The sequence below is a fragment of the Etheostoma spectabile genome, chromosome 3 (assembly GCF_008692095.1).
Source record: "Etheostoma spectabile isolate EspeVRDwgs_2016 chromosome 3, UIUC_Espe_1.0, whole genome shotgun sequence".
NCBI classification, from domain to species: domain Eukaryota; kingdom Metazoa; phylum Chordata; class Actinopteri; order Perciformes; family Percidae; genus Etheostoma; species Etheostoma spectabile.
Window position 1 is genome coordinate 21,501,370 of NC_045735.1, and position 15,723 is coordinate 21,517,092.

Below are 15,723 nucleotides of genomic sequence, written 5' to 3' on the forward strand. Positions count from 1 at the left end.
AGCCAGGCCACTAGACAGCAGGCCCTGAGGTTATCGCCTGCTCAAGTGGAGCAGTGTGCCGTCCATTACCTCACTTTACTATCTCTGCATCCAGAATAAGGGAAACAAGCTATTCATAGAGCCTCTCAGGGCCTCCTGCACAGCGTGGGTAAAGGCATTACTGTCACAGGGTTTACAGTATACAGCACACATACTGTAATGTGTATTAGTAATTGCTAAATAAAAGTGAGAATATTTTCTATTACTGTGAAACTAGTGCTGGGCGATATGGAGACAATCAAACATCACGATATTTTTGACTAAATACCTTCATATCGATACAGTATTGTAGTGTTGACTATTGGTGCTTTCACAAAATATTTACACAATGAGATATTTGATGAATAACCATCAGTAATGTGGATATAATGACTAAATGGGCAAACAATACAACAGTCTGGTAAGTTCAGAAAATATGACATCACTCTACTGTAATGCAGCCTTTGAAACCAGGAAAAAACACTAATGTCAAATCACAATATTACAATATCCAAGATCTTAGACGATATCTTGTCTCATATCATGATATCGATATAATATTGATACATTGCCCAGCTCTATATTAAACTATCTTGCATATTTTTGGTTTGTTCAGTGTTTGGTGAAAGCAGGAATAGCTTTATAAGATGCACAGGTTATGTAACCTGAAAGTGTAGTCTTTATTTTCTGTGGTTGTGGAGCATGAAGGAAGTTCATTATTTGATGTCAACATCTCTAATGCAAAGACAACAATCCCATAATGGGAGATGAATCCCATCTTAAGATTGTTTGAATACACAAGGCAAACAGGATTCATGGTAAATGCATTAGCCCAGGCTTTGGGTTAAGAGGCTGAGATAGAGAGATTGTGGGCTGTACTGTACATGTGGTTAATGACAAACCAAACAAACTGGGTTAGCTCTCCTAGACTGGCAAAACAGGACTTGTTGAAACTTGGATTATGTTAACAATCGCTGGTGTGTAAGGGAAACTGTGAAAGCCAGGCTCTTGGAATAACATCTCCAAAAAGTTGTGTTTTTAGCTTTTAAAGTAAAACTTTAGATGGGGGAGATCTAGGCAAAGTATACACAATTAAACCACCACTTCCTTTTTTTGGAGGTTATTGGAAATTAAAGCCTGGTTGTTCCGTCAACCTGCACTGAGTCGGAGCAAAACGTCCCGTCTACAATGTTCAACGCTGAACAGTAAAGCTGTGACAAGCATCTTTAACGACAACAAATAATCCAAAATGGTCCAAAACTTTCTAAAAAGCAAAAAAGATTATTTTTTGGGCTTTTGAGAAAGGGGAAAGACATGCAGGAAATTGTCCCTGATCAGATTTGAACCCTCGACCTCTGCTTCGAGACATAAACCTCCCTGTATGTGCGCCAGCTCTACCCACTGATCCAACCCGGCCACGATGAGCCAGATTTATGACGTGTGGTTTCATCACTGTAGAGTTTAAACGAAGCCTTGTAAAGACAACTCAGTGTTTCAGAGCTTTTTTTCTTTTTCTACGGCCTTTTTCGCGACGGCTGGGTTCCATCCCAGTTGCCCCGACAACATAATTATACGTAGTTAAGCGTGAGCTGCAGAGAGGGGAGTGAGAGACACCAACTGAGCGAGAAGGAGCGAGAGGGCTGGGGCACAGTGGCTTGTCATTATGGGTCTGTTTGAACCTTATACAGAATAAGCAGCCCAAACTTGAGACTGAGCCAACGGCACTCTGTACTCGCGGCTCCTGCCAAGTGTCTTGTTTTTCTACTTGAAAAACCCACCTCTGAAATAAACACTCTATATTATCTACTTCTGGAGGAAATATTTTTAGCATTCTGACCTGTGGAAACATTTGAGTTCTCTTGTATTTCTCTACTAACCATATTTCATGCTATTCCTGTTATTCTGCCTGTCAAATAGTTTGGATTATGGCATTTAAATTCTGCAGATGTTTAATTTTTAAGTTGACAAGCTTGGCTGGCATTAGATACTGCACGACTTATGAGGACTGGATACCATCTGGAGCACCACTCTGCACTGCATCTCCTCTCTGAGCACCTGAAGGTAGACGTCCGCTCTATATTAAACAGCAGAGCTCAAGGATTTCACCATGAACACCCAGAGTATTAGCAATAAGCCTGTTAAGGTATCTGACGCTTCTAACTTAACATTTCACTTTGCTGACATTGAAGATGAATATAATGAAAACAGCCATAAGAGCAGAGCAGTTTGTCAAATCTGCACCCTCCTGAAATCCCACTCATACAGGCTAAATAAATCCACAGCATGCAGTCCTACTCAATCTGAGTGACACCTCCTACTCAAGACCCTAACCGTCAGAATGCCGGCAGCCCATGCCCAGCCCCACTCACACACGTACACATTCAAACACACAATTCTTTCTTTCCCATCTTGATTAGATTACAGTGAGCGGGTTGGTGACAGCCTCTGGGCATGCTAGAAGAGCGGTTGATATCTGAGCTCTCCTCTTCAGGCTTCACTCTCCGCCAGTCAAGAGAGCAAAGAGATAATATATCTGAAGAGCTGACCTCACCCAACGAAAGCAGCATTTTAAAGAATCATGGGAACAAATTTGTCAACACTGGTCACCACTCACAAAAAGACTAAATGGTTTAGAAAAATTCTTTTCTCATCCTACATTGGATACCCACTGACTACCAAATATACTCCCATCCAATATATCTCAAAGCCTGCTTGTTGACCCCCAACATGCTTAAATCCACTTTTCATCAAAGCTACCCTGTTTTTGCATGAGTGTGGCAGACAATAGGGGAAATCTCTGATACTTCAATGAAATGGGTGGCAAAGCTCTACATTAAAAGATGACTAAACACAGATGCAATGATGGCATTCCTTTATATATAAAACCTCATACCTATTTCTCTGACAAGAAGCAGAAGCAGGGCTAAAACAGAAAGGGCTTTGTTCCCATTGTAGCTCTGACCACCTACCATGGGCCCTTTAGAGAAGCACTCACCCTGGAATGATCAGGCCACTTCTCCCCCAAGGCTCCACAGGCCTACGGAGACTGCTGGGCCAAACACATCCTGCACATCTCCTGAGAGATTATCCAACTCAGTGAACACATTGAGCACAGAAACACTGAAGGAAACTGGAGCCTGCTATTCAGCTGCATCTAAACCCAAACTCTGCCATTCACACCCACACTGGAAGCGAAGAGGAAATAGGAAGACATGCTGCACTTACTGGCTACTTCCAGCGAGGCGTTGTGGCTTACTGCCTCTCCCAGGTAGTTGCGGGCCACGCAGACATAGGAACCTTCATCCGGCTTGCTCCGTCGTCCATGGACAATGCGTAGAAAGAAGAGGGAGCCACTGGGCAGCAGCATGCGCTGAGAACGGGGATTGTCCCTGTCCGTTTCCACCCGCTCTCCATCCTTGTACCACTCCACTGTCGGGGTTGGCCGCCCCTCCGCTTTACAGTTGAGAGTAGCGGGCTCCCCTTTGGAGACAATCAGGTCAGAGGGGTGCTCCACAATCCGGGGTGGGGTGTCCTCTTGGCGCAGACGGGATCCTTAAAAGAAATGACAAAAATGAAAGTTTACATTTGAAAGGAATTATACAATTGAATGGATTTTAAAGCCCTTATTAAATGGTTATATTCAACTATGAAATAATAAAACATAAGGCCAAACTCAATGGGGCAGTTTTAAAGGCAACTATACCCTCCACTGGAAATATGTAATTAGCATAGCAGGCTTCTGTGACAAGCAGACATAATTTTAACCCTCATGTTGTCCTGTGGTCAAATTTAACCCGTTTCCAAGTTTTTTTTTATATCAGAAATATGGGAAGTCGAAAATGTCAAACAAGGCAACAATACATTAGGGGGAAAAAGCGTGAAAAATATTGGAAAAAGTGACAAAAACTATGAAAAAAACACTGGAAGTAAGTGTAAAAAACTTACTTAGACATTGGAGGGAAAAAAACAATAACAATATTAAAAAACAAAATTAAAACATTGAGATAGGAACAGTGAAAGTGTTTTTCCATGTTGAGGAAAATACAACACAAGTGTTAACATACAGGGTTAGTATTCAATTCAATTCAAGAGTTCTAACTAGATTTATGTTCATGTTCTAATTATTGACTGTTACATGAGAATGTCAATGTGCTTTTTATTGTGCTTTTTTCAGCTCAACAATTACCTCGAATATATCCACATAATATCCAAGTTTCACAAGTATAGAAAAAAAAAAATAGATAAAAAAAAGGCCTTTATTTTGGCAGAACAGCTGAAGACATGAAAGGGGAGAGAGGGGGGGGGGGGATGACATGCAGCAAAGGGCCGCAGGTCGGAGTGAACCCCGACCCGCTGCGTTGAGTATGCCTAATAATATCTGAGCGTTAACCTCCACAATATACAGTGATATATGTATGTCACATTCACCTACAGATATCATTTCAAAGTAGTGGAACATATTCTTTGAGGCACAATGACAGGTACTGCTGATGCAGGTAGTAAAGACCAAATAAACTACCAATCTGTGAGCAAAGTCTCCCTTTAATTACAGTAACAGCTCCGTCAGTAACACTTAGCACTGCTCCAGCTATGTGACTCTGTCATTTCTTAGATCAAAGAGCAACCAGGAAGAAAAAGAAAGGCAACAGTAAACAAGAGTATGACACACCTTTAAGGTAAAAGGAAATGAAAAGATAAAAGATAAGATATAGATGCAGCGCATATCTTAGGGACATAGAAGGAGCAGGAGTAGATATTACACTATTGAAGAAAGACTGAGCCGCCAACAGCAGTGCCAAGGGGGTTAACACCCCAGTGCTATCTCAGGCCATTACTATTGCTCTCTGACCAGCCAGCTGTAGCTATCAAACCTGCTTTACATGCAAATTAGCTTCCTGTTGTCAATTCCTGAAGGGTGGGACTGGATGGCTGTGAATGCATTGCACACAATGTGTGTGTGTGTGTGTGTTTGAGAGAGAGAGGGTTTTTCCCCCACTCGCCATATCTCCCAGCATAGGCCTTTGGAGCCTATTCAGGACCAATTAAAAAGAGTCTGCTCTAATTGGAGACGCAGGCCTGCAATTAATTTACCCAGCATCCCGTGAACTTGCCACACTGCCTCTTTTATGTGCCCTCTGCCCATCCCATCCCCCTTCTTTACCCTACAAATCTGGTGCTGAGAAGGCATCTTCTTGTGGTCGCCATATATTTTAAGTAAAGTCAGCATAATCAGTGACAGCTCGGTGGAAAGATTAATCACTTCAACGCAAATGTGTAGTGTGGTCAATGGAATATAATTAATCCAGTACCGCAATGAAGGACATCATGATTATGAGCCGTTCCAAGTAATTTCTATCTTACGTTTATAACAGGGCAGACTTTCTTCCATTATTTTATTTTTCTTACTGTAACACCTGTTGCTTTTAAATGAACACTGTGTTTTCCTATGAGACTTGGTGTTAGCTTCTTCTTTGGGACAGAGCACCTTGGCTATGTCCTGCATGCGTGTTTTCTAAAGCTATTGGTCACAGTGGTTGTATATTGCTGCAATGATAGTGGCAAAAGATTTCACAAAAAGCCAATAAGCCCCTCTAAATAAGCCATAATATGTGAGGCTACTGGTTATTTGTTCATATAAGCATTCATTTTCAGATAGCTTTTAGTTGTAAATAATTCAATGAGCTCATGTGCGATGATATAATATTACAGATGCAGTGCAATGGATTTTATGCCAAAGAACACTGCATTCAAAATGTGCAAGTAACATGTACTATATTTACAGCAGTTAGACTAACACCTATCAGTGGATGATTCATTATTTAGTGGCAAAACAACAAATAAGACATCTCTAACAGAAATCCATGTAATTCAGTGTCATTCTATAGACAGTGCGTATGAAAAACATATCTGTAGAGATTAAAGCATTGCTGAGAGACCAAAAGGAACAGATGGAGAATTAGAGACAGTGGCATATCAAGCCTTTAGCAAGAAGGAATTAGTCTGCTATCTGACGCTGAATAAATTCATAAAACACACGTCTGTGCTTCCTGGCTATTGGAGCTGGCCAACTACCCAGATTATTAGCCTCCATTTGTAACCTGCTCCACTCACCAGCTTTTGAACGTACAGACCATATGCTAATGAGGCGCAGCCCTTTGGTCGGACAGCAAACTGGAGCAAAGGGCTGAGCTAACACTCCTCGCTATGCTAGCACACGCAGGCCCCGTTACCGCCACAGCGACTGCACCACTACCACCACTCTTCACCAGACGAGGCAGGCTAATATGTTTTATTAAAGAGGACTTTGAAGAGCTCCGCGCTATCCGCTCTGCCTGTTCCCTTCCTGATTTAGATAGCTCCTCTCTAATTTGAAATGGTCTGAAGTTTGGGGTTTTATGGGGGCACCATTAACTATTTAGATGTGGCCCGCTGTGAGGGAGCTGTGCAGCAGGCAGCGCTGTGTTGTGTTTGATCAGCGGCTGTTTACTGTAGATGATTACACCCGATCTGCATGATTTAGATGCAGGCTGACATTACAATACAGTAAGTTACAGTATCCTGTTAGAGGGAAGGTGGTAAGAATAAGCAATACACATTCATCAGTTCCTATTTAACTCTAATAAGTGTTTTATGTGTGATTCCTAAGTGGGTGTGGGTGTGTGTTTTGAGCAGTACGTGGGTGTGAGAATGTATCAGTTACAGAATGCTATTATGCTTTCCTTGTTCCTGATATGAATACATAGTGTGCGTGTGTGTGTGTGTGTGTTGTACTGATCCCCACAGACGCTTTGAATGACCCCAGTTACTTCAGCTCCATTACCCCTCAGCAGGGGAAAAAGACACAGGTGGTGTAAAGGATTATTCTGTCATGGCACCAACACTGCCATGTCCTCCTCTACAGGGGCATCATTTTAGAAGATGGCCAAATGCTAACTTTACTCCTTCTCAACAGCACACTCCTAGGACAAAATCGGAGCCAGAAACTAGAGGAGCAGAGTGAACACTTCACTGGTGAACCACACTGCTCAGCATCTCGTTCTCGCTTCGCTTTGAGTCGTCCAACCCTCCCTTTATTTCAAAGCGCTGCCCTTCCTTCTCCTCTGCCGCTTTCAACCGCCCGCTCTCCTACTTTCTATCCCCCTCTTCCCCACCCTTCTTCGCTTGCAGACAGAAAATGTGAGATGAGCTAATGCAATACACAGCCTCACCAAAGGGAAGCTGGGACTTCTACTGCAAGGATCTGATCGATTGGTGCCTGAGGCAAGATTCTGCTTCTCCCTTAACCCTCGCACTTGATGCTGGAGCGCTTGGTGTTTCTTTTCTCTCATTTACACACACACACACACACACACACACACACACACACACACACACCCACACACACACACACACACACACACACACACACACACACACAACACACACACACACACACACACACAAAACTATGCTTGTGGGAGCCAGGGCTTGCTGTGGAGGTGATTAAAAAACTCTGCAATTCTTTGTAACTTTGCGCTCAATTCTAAAAGCAATCTCAGTAATGAACAAGAAACCATGAGAGCCCAACAGCAATAATAGGCACACTGAATTGAACAGACCCAAACGTGCAGCCACCACACGGGTCCAGACACTGACCCACAAGTACCCACACAGCATCTGTATGCCTCCTAGGACTTATGAACACAAAGATATGTTCTATATTTATGTATGAAGACCTTCGGGGTACTTTCCCACACTGAATCCCAGGCTGTTTACCCAATCCAATAATTGATAGAGGGGCATGGTCACGGAATTTGTGATGGTTCTCGAGAAGCCAAGGTCACCGGGCTGTCCATTAGATAACTAGGCATACATTGTATATTAACATTATGGCTACCACCTCATATCGATTCATCTGTGTCTTGGGGCTAAACTGGATTTTCACCCTGCAACAGAAGTGGATGAACTGTGAATCTATATTCCAGGAGATAAGCCTGCTTCCTCAATCTCACCATGAAATAATATGCATAAGAGATAGACAGCTACTGATCATGCAAATAGAGAATAACAGAATGAACCGGGGCAATCCTTGTGGTAAACTTGATCACATTTGTCAATTTAACAGCAGGGGTGGATACAGATTGTTTACTTAAAAGTCCCATGACATGGTGCTCTTTGGATGCTTTTATTTAGACATTAGTGGTCCCCTAATACTGTATCTGAAGTCTCTTTTATTTAGACCTTAGTGGTCCCATAATACTGTATCTAAAGTCTCTTTTATTTAGACCTTAGTGGTCCCCTAATACTGTATCTGAAGTCTCTTTCCCAAAATTCAGCCTTCATGAACTGCCACTTTGTTCGTTTGAAAGCCGTGATGTCTCTCTCTAATGAGTGGGCCAAATTCTCTGGGCGGGCAAAGCAGAGACAGGGGAGGTAAACTTGCCCCTTATGACCTCATAAGGAGCAAGATTCCAGATCAGCCCATCTGAGCTTTCATTTTCTCAAAGGCAGAGCAGGACACCCAGGACTCGGCAGGCTGAGGGAACTCATGTTAATGTTAAAAAACCTCATAAAAGGGAAATTCCATGCCATGCCATGGGACCTTTAAGTAAAATGATTAATACCACACAGTATAAAATACTCTATTACAAGTAAAAGTCCTGCATTAAAATAGTACTTAGGTAAAGTATGTATCATCAGAAAAAAATGAGCTACTTAAGTTTTAAAAGTAATTATTAGTATAGCGAAGTATTCAATGCAGAACAATCCTCACATTTTGGGGACTGGAAAATATCAAAACAGTTCTGTCAATCAAAGTGTTTAATCATTTCAGCTTGACTTAAAGGCATGTATATTGTAGTTTGATTTATAATAAAAATTATAAAATACTTGTGATTTGTGTTCAGAAATCTTAACGTGTAAAGTAATTAGTAACTAAAGCTGTCAGATGAATGTAGTGGAGTAAAAAGCACAATGTACGGAGAAGAAGTAGGAAGTGGCATAGAAAGAAAAGACTCAAGTACAAGTACTTCCAATTTGTACTAAAGTACAGTACTTGAGTAAATGCACTTAGTTACATTCCACCACTCTATAACAGTATGACATCATACTAAATATCAACAATGTTTTTTGATTCATTTAAATGACCCAGAAAAATTGTTATCAACAGTTTTAGATTTTTTTTTTCCAGAAGGCAAACTTAAAAACCAGTCCACTGTTGGACATGGCCGCCACAGCCCCTCACAGGCAAGAACGAGAAGGAAGAGAGAGGGAGACAGCGCCTGGACGCATGCGAGAGAGACGTAATTAGAGGTTATCGGAGTTTCACCAAATGCAGCGCAGTGAGAATACAGTCACTTTATACATGAGAAAAGAATATAACACAGTCACGGCACTTTCAACCCGTGCTGGACCTGTTCACATGAGACAGCTGTCACTGTTGGCAAAGACAGCAGACTGCTGTGTAGCCCATACACTCCACTGATGAACCAGAGAATTATACAGAGTTGTATTAGTGTTGGTCTTACATCTCCATTTCTGTCCATATGTATGCTCCTTTTATTTTTTGTTTGTTTTTATATTGTTATTTCTCATTTTTTTACTCTCTATTTTTGTTCAGTGATGCACTGTACAGCACCTTGTAAACCTGGCTGTGGAAGGCACTTTAAATAAAGTTTAATTACTATGACTTACTTTTCTCTCTTTCATCCATATGTGCACTCTGTCGCTGCAAGTCTGCATTGTAAGGAATAGAATAATGGACTATAGATATGATAATAAAAGGATACAAATCTAAGGAAATCCTCCACAAATACGTCCTTACTACTACGACTTGTACTGTGTGTAGCCTATATCTCAGTAAGAAAGGGAGAAACAATATTAAAGTTTAGATTGTTTTATTAAAGGTCACATGGCATGAAAATTTCACTTTATGAGGTACTTTAACATAGATATGCGTTTCTAGGCTATGGTGGCTGTAATTCTGCATCAAGGCTGAATTTTTTGTAAGACTTCAGATACAGTATTAGGGGACCACTAAGGTCTATATAAAAGAGACTTCAGATACAGTATTAGGGAACCTCTAAGATATTATAAAAGAGACTTCAGATACAGTATTAGGGGACCACTAAGGTCTATATAAAAGAGACTTCCGATACAGTATTAGGGGACCACTGAGGTCTATATAAAAGAGACTTCAGATACAGTATTAGGGGACCACTGAGGTCTATATAAAAGAGACTTCAGATACAGTATAGGGGACCACTAAGGTCTATATAAAAGAGACTTCAGATACAGTATTAGGGAACCTCTAAGATATTATAAAAGAGACTTCAGATACAGTATTAGGGGACCACTAAGGTCTACATAAAAGAGACTTCCGATACAGTATTAGGGAACCACTGAGGTTTATATAAAAGAGACTTCAGATACAGTATTAGGGGACCACTGAGGTCTATATAAAAGAGACTTCAGATACAGTATTAGGGGACCACTGAGGTTTATATAAAAGCATCCAAAGAACACCATGTCATGGGATCTTTAACTTGATACCTTTATAATGGTTGATTTGACTACTGCTTCCCAAACTATTGATTGTGCATAATTGCATAATGCCACAGTTAGTAATGGAAGAATTTTTATGAGAACATTAACTGTCTGATTAAATAGTCAAGATCCAACAAAATGCAATAAAATCGTGTTTGTGGCGCAACAAAGCTTACATGTCTGGGAGGCAGTAATTAATCTAACTAATCTGACTGAAATCATAAAAGGCGACCCTAAAACTACGACTTAGACTCTGAGCAGCCTCAGGATAAGAAACAGCTAGACAGGGTCAGCTCAGTCCGAGCCAGGGTCACTCCTTAAACACAGCGGGTCTGCCCTTTGCAATTAAAAGTTCACGTAACCCCACAGGCGACCTCATGTGTACTGCATTTTTATTACTAATCATTCACAGCATAAAGATGGAGATAAGCAGAAAGGCAGGCACACAAAAAAAACAGACTAAAACAATCACCTAGAAGAAGTACTATGTTCAGGTCCAGTGATTTCCATGCTTTTTTAAAGTGATATTTGCTTAAAAAGCAAATGTGCCTCCGTCTCTCACAGCTCTTTTCCTTGGCTCTTCTCTTGGCAGAGCGTAAAGAGGAGGAAAGGAGCCAGGCACCTGCCCTTTACCCCTCGAGAACTCACAGGAGAGAGGGACAGTGAAGCAATTTAGATCTGTTGTCACTGCCGTCCCCTGAGGTAGGGAGACGGGATAATGGGTCTACTTCCTTGAATGATAAACCAAACTTCACAATGCTGTGCCATTCACTCCGGTACTCAATATACTGTGGTACAATCCATCCCAACCTAGGATGACATGTGAGCAAGCATGTGAGCAATTTATTATATCAGTCAAAGTTTTATTTCATCCATAAACATCAAGGTCATAGAATCCCATAAAAACAGACGCTGTAATTGGGAGGTGTTGCAGGAGCGGTCATTTCATCACACCCCATTTCAGATGTCCAGCTGAGCAATGGTAGAGATATTGAATATGAGCCCATGATAAGGAAGGCCAAGCACAGTAGGGCACTCCCTATTCACAGTCCCATTAATCTATGATTAGAGGATTTAAGAGGGATTTATGGCGGAGATAAGAGCAGAAGGCGTGTCCCTCGGGGGCAGCCAGGCGGAGACTGGAGCCATGCCTGCTCGGGACGGTGCCTGCCTATAAATGACTGAAAGCTAAAGAAAAGGCACCCTTTGCTGTTGAATTAGAGAAGATAACAGAGAGAGAGGGCAGAGATAAGAGAGAGAAACAGAGGGAGAGACGGAAGCGAAGCGAAAAAGGCAAGGTACCGCACTCGTGCTGATCAGATGACATTAACAGGAAAGGGAAACCCAATCCCTTGCGTTTCAACATCAGGATCCCACCCTGGAATGCCCTGCGTGAATGCCTTTGCCAGTTGCATCAGATCACTCCTGTTTTTAATGTTACACAAGGCTATCACTTACACTCCTAAGAGGCAGGATTAGAGCCCTGTGTGCGAGTGTGTATGGGGACCCAGAGGTGGGGTGATGGAGGGGGATGATGGATATCTTTATGGCCTCTTTCTTTCCTCATCTCTTTGTCTCAGTTTACCAAACAGAACGGGGTACGGTTTCCTTGAAATTGCTACAGCAGCACTTGAGAACGAAGACGATATCAGTTTCCATAAAATAGTACTACCGTCCAAATGTGTTTTTTTAATCAAAGCAAACCCAAAACACACTACCTGAGAGTGTACACACAAAACTGCAAGCCAACGCTACACTATTTGATTGTTTATCTGTATTTACTGTTATAGAAACTAAATTTACACGCTCACAGATGATTACTTGTTTTGATATTTGAGTGAAAGGTAGCTGGTGATGCAAGCATAACACAAAGCTCCTTTGTTATTATTAAGGCCAAGACATTAAACAAGGTTAAGGAAGTAATCAGAAAAAGTCCACATGCTGTTGACACTCGGTAAGGCTCCCAACGCAACTAGTTTCATTTTAAACAATAGGAAGGTGTGATACACAGGAAAGTAGACCAGTGATTTGAAACCCACAAAACATGTTCCAGTTGGGGTGCCCCAGTAGCTCACTGTAGGGCTGCTCAATTAGGGGAAAAAATAAATTATGATAATTTCGGTCAATATTGAAATCATGATAATTTAACACAATTACCTGTTGACTTCTGGAAAGATGTTGCAATTATTGAACTTAAACAGTGGGAAAAGTTAAATAAATCAACAGAAAAAAACACTTACAACTGTGAAATTTGCCCTAGTACTTTTCCTATTTAACACAATAAGAGTTTACTCACAAAACGTAATGAGGATAAACGTTTTTCTTGATTATTCTGTTTTTGAGATCATTGGGAGCCAAAATCATAATCACGATTACATTTTGATTAATTGCACAGCCCTAGCTCCCTGGTACCATTAGGGTTCAGTTGTAACTGCACCCCCTTCTCTACATTCTCCTGTCTGTTTTTGCCTATATAAAATAACATGGAATGCCTAAAATTATTTAAGAAAAAACTACATTTTTGAACAGCTCTGTAAATGGACTAATAAAATATTAAGCTCCGTCGGCAGCACATTATTATCACTGAGGTTGCCTTCGATCGCCCAGGTGCTCGTTTGTCATCCACAATACAGAGGTGATGGATCTGCTGACCATACAAAAAGCAAGCAGCGCGCCCGTCTTTGCTTATGGCCACAGGTTACCAACATAAGCTCTCTGGGGCGGTGGTATAATCACTGTTGCTCATCAGGATGGGATCCGAGTACAAAGGTCCCCTAGGCCTAAAGCACAAAAGCCCCAAATCTGGCTATGTCAGCTGGGAGACACATCCCTGACTGTCCCCTGGCGAGCCAGGCCGGGAGTGAAACAGTCCCAGCAGAGTGCTCCTTTGCTCTGGGGCCCCCATCTGGAGCTACAATAGGAGCAGTATTTCCACTTCTGCTCCAGGCTTTCCCCATAACGGGCCTGACACATCTGAAAGACACCAGGCACGATCGCAAGTAGGATAAAGCAGTGCTGATGGTCATGAAACACTTCTTAAGTCAACCGAAGACGACAAAGAAATCATTGTGTCATCGGTCAGCTTGTAGACAAGTTATGAATGGAAACTGCATATAGAATAATGGATTATTGAGTAACAACACAAATAAAGCTTTCATCTCACAATTTATATATCCTTAGGAATTTCACGTAAATTGTCAGAAACAGAGGGTGTTACTGTGAAACGACACGGCAAGGGGAAGATATACTATAATGAATTTTCAACAGAAACCCAGGGGACACAATTGTGGATGAGTTGTAGCTCGTCCTGATGCCAAGCAGCCCCTGTGAGTGTCATTAGACACAAATAAAAAGCTGTCAAAGTCCGCGGAAGGCCATGAGGGTAGAATTCATTCCTGCAGGACAAACACATCTCCTATGCTTTATTATATCCATTCCCTGAGACAAGCAGGAAATCTGTAGTGGAAATGACTGGAATGCTTGTTAGGAAGCTGCCTGTCAAATTGGCTCTGGAGACCATGAAGGTGCTGAGCAGAGCAGGGCAGACGCAACCGAAAAGTCGGTCTGTCTGGATGTGTGTCATCCGTCTGTCCATCTGTCTATCTATCTACAATGTAATGTCTGTGTGCGACTTCGAGCAGCCTTCTCGAGTTGACCCTCAAGCGATGACCTAAGAAGAAAACCCGGCCCGTATTTCTCATGAAAGAACTCCGACACCGGCAACAGGGACCTGAGATCCTGGGAAAAGAGCCGTAATTAGTACGTGCCAGCCTCAGACCTTCTATTAGGAAGTTTGTGTATGCGCCACAGTCAAGGTTTGGCGCATGGCGGGGGAACGGGGTTTTACGGAAAAGAAGCACAAGGAGTCCAAGTGGGCAATTACTTCTTGTTTGTTGTTTTCCGACATTGCCTGTTTTTAATGAGGTTTGACCGATGTGTTCTCAATGATACATCAAAGCAGCCTTCAGCAGCAGGATAGGAAGGAGAAGCAGGGGTAATTGAATATGCTGGTACATTTATTTCCCAACAGGGGACAGCAGGAGTCTCACTGCTGACTTGTTCTTCCATCAACTGCTAGCCTTACAATTCTCAAGGGATTATTAAATTGTATTTCAGCAAAAACAATTTGTTCAGTGCTTTGAAAAACAATTATTTAGTTTGAAGCTGGTTTATGAACATACGTTTAACGGTTACAATGTATTATGCAATCATTGCAGAGGAATGGAAACATAAGGGTTATTGTATACAAACTAGTGCTGTCAAACGATATTTAATCACAATTAATCGCATTAATGTCATAGTTAACTCGCAATTATTGGCACATTTGTATCTATTCTAAATGTCCCTTGATTTTTTTATTATTTTTTCTCATTGTAATGCTCTTATCAACATGGAAAAGTGGCTCGGCTTGCTTTGTGCAAATGTTTTATTTCATTGAAAACAACATTGGGATATAGGCTACTGTCGTGTTCAATTTCACAATAACATTCTCACTTGGAGCAAATAATCTCTCACACAATGTAATACTGTCCATCAATAACAGGGTGAAAATAATACTGTGGGGGGGGGGAGATTGGCATCAGCTGTGCGCTTGGCCATCAAGTGGTATTTCAGACTGGACGTGCTGCGATGATAGCTCAGTTCACAACAACAAAACACACAGATCACTTTGGTCTTGTCAATGGAACATTTGGCAACAGTTAAAAAGTTAACTTTCCATCCAGAATATTACTGGCGTCCATTTGCGTTAACACCGTTAAAAACGCCTTTAACTGACCGCTCTAATACAAACCAGTGTGCTTTATTGATTTTAACATCAGCTGTCTGCTCAGTTCTGTGTCCATAACAATGCAATAATGCTCCTATGTCACTCTCTGGACCGGCTGAAGTAATTCTGTTCCTGTGAGCGGCCATGATGGGGGCTGGCGCTACATCTACACTAGGTTTTCGTTTTTTCAAGCGGGGAGACAGGTAAGAGACAGGTATGGCGTTATGAGATCAAGGAGAGGGGGGGTAACTTTTCCTGCTAAAGATTTCCCACTGTGGTCAGAAAACACACGGGGGGGCACTTTGTTTCTCTCACTATGACTCTAGAGTAGCTATTCGCTCCGAAAATTGCTAATTGCTGTCACTGTTTCACTTCTCCCTCACTCTCTCTCTCACACACACACACACACACAC

At 41.8% G+C, this 15,723-nt stretch overlaps 1 protein-coding gene across 4 annotated transcripts in view; it reads right to left on the minus strand.

Annotated features, from left to right (window-relative positions):
• robo1 (roundabout, axon guidance receptor, homolog 1 (Drosophila)) overlaps positions 1 to 15,723 on the minus strand; it is a 385,111-nt gene that overhangs the window by 136,876 nt on the left and 232,512 nt on the right. For all 4 annotated transcript variants that reach the window (XM_032502141.1, XM_032502159.1, XM_032502149.1 and 1 more), the window contains one exon: positions 3,244 to 3,570. In XM_032502141.1, coding sequence (XP_032358032.1) covers positions 3,244 to 3,570 — 327 coding nt within the window. The remainder of the gene's footprint in view (positions 1 to 3,243; positions 3,571 to 15,723) is intronic.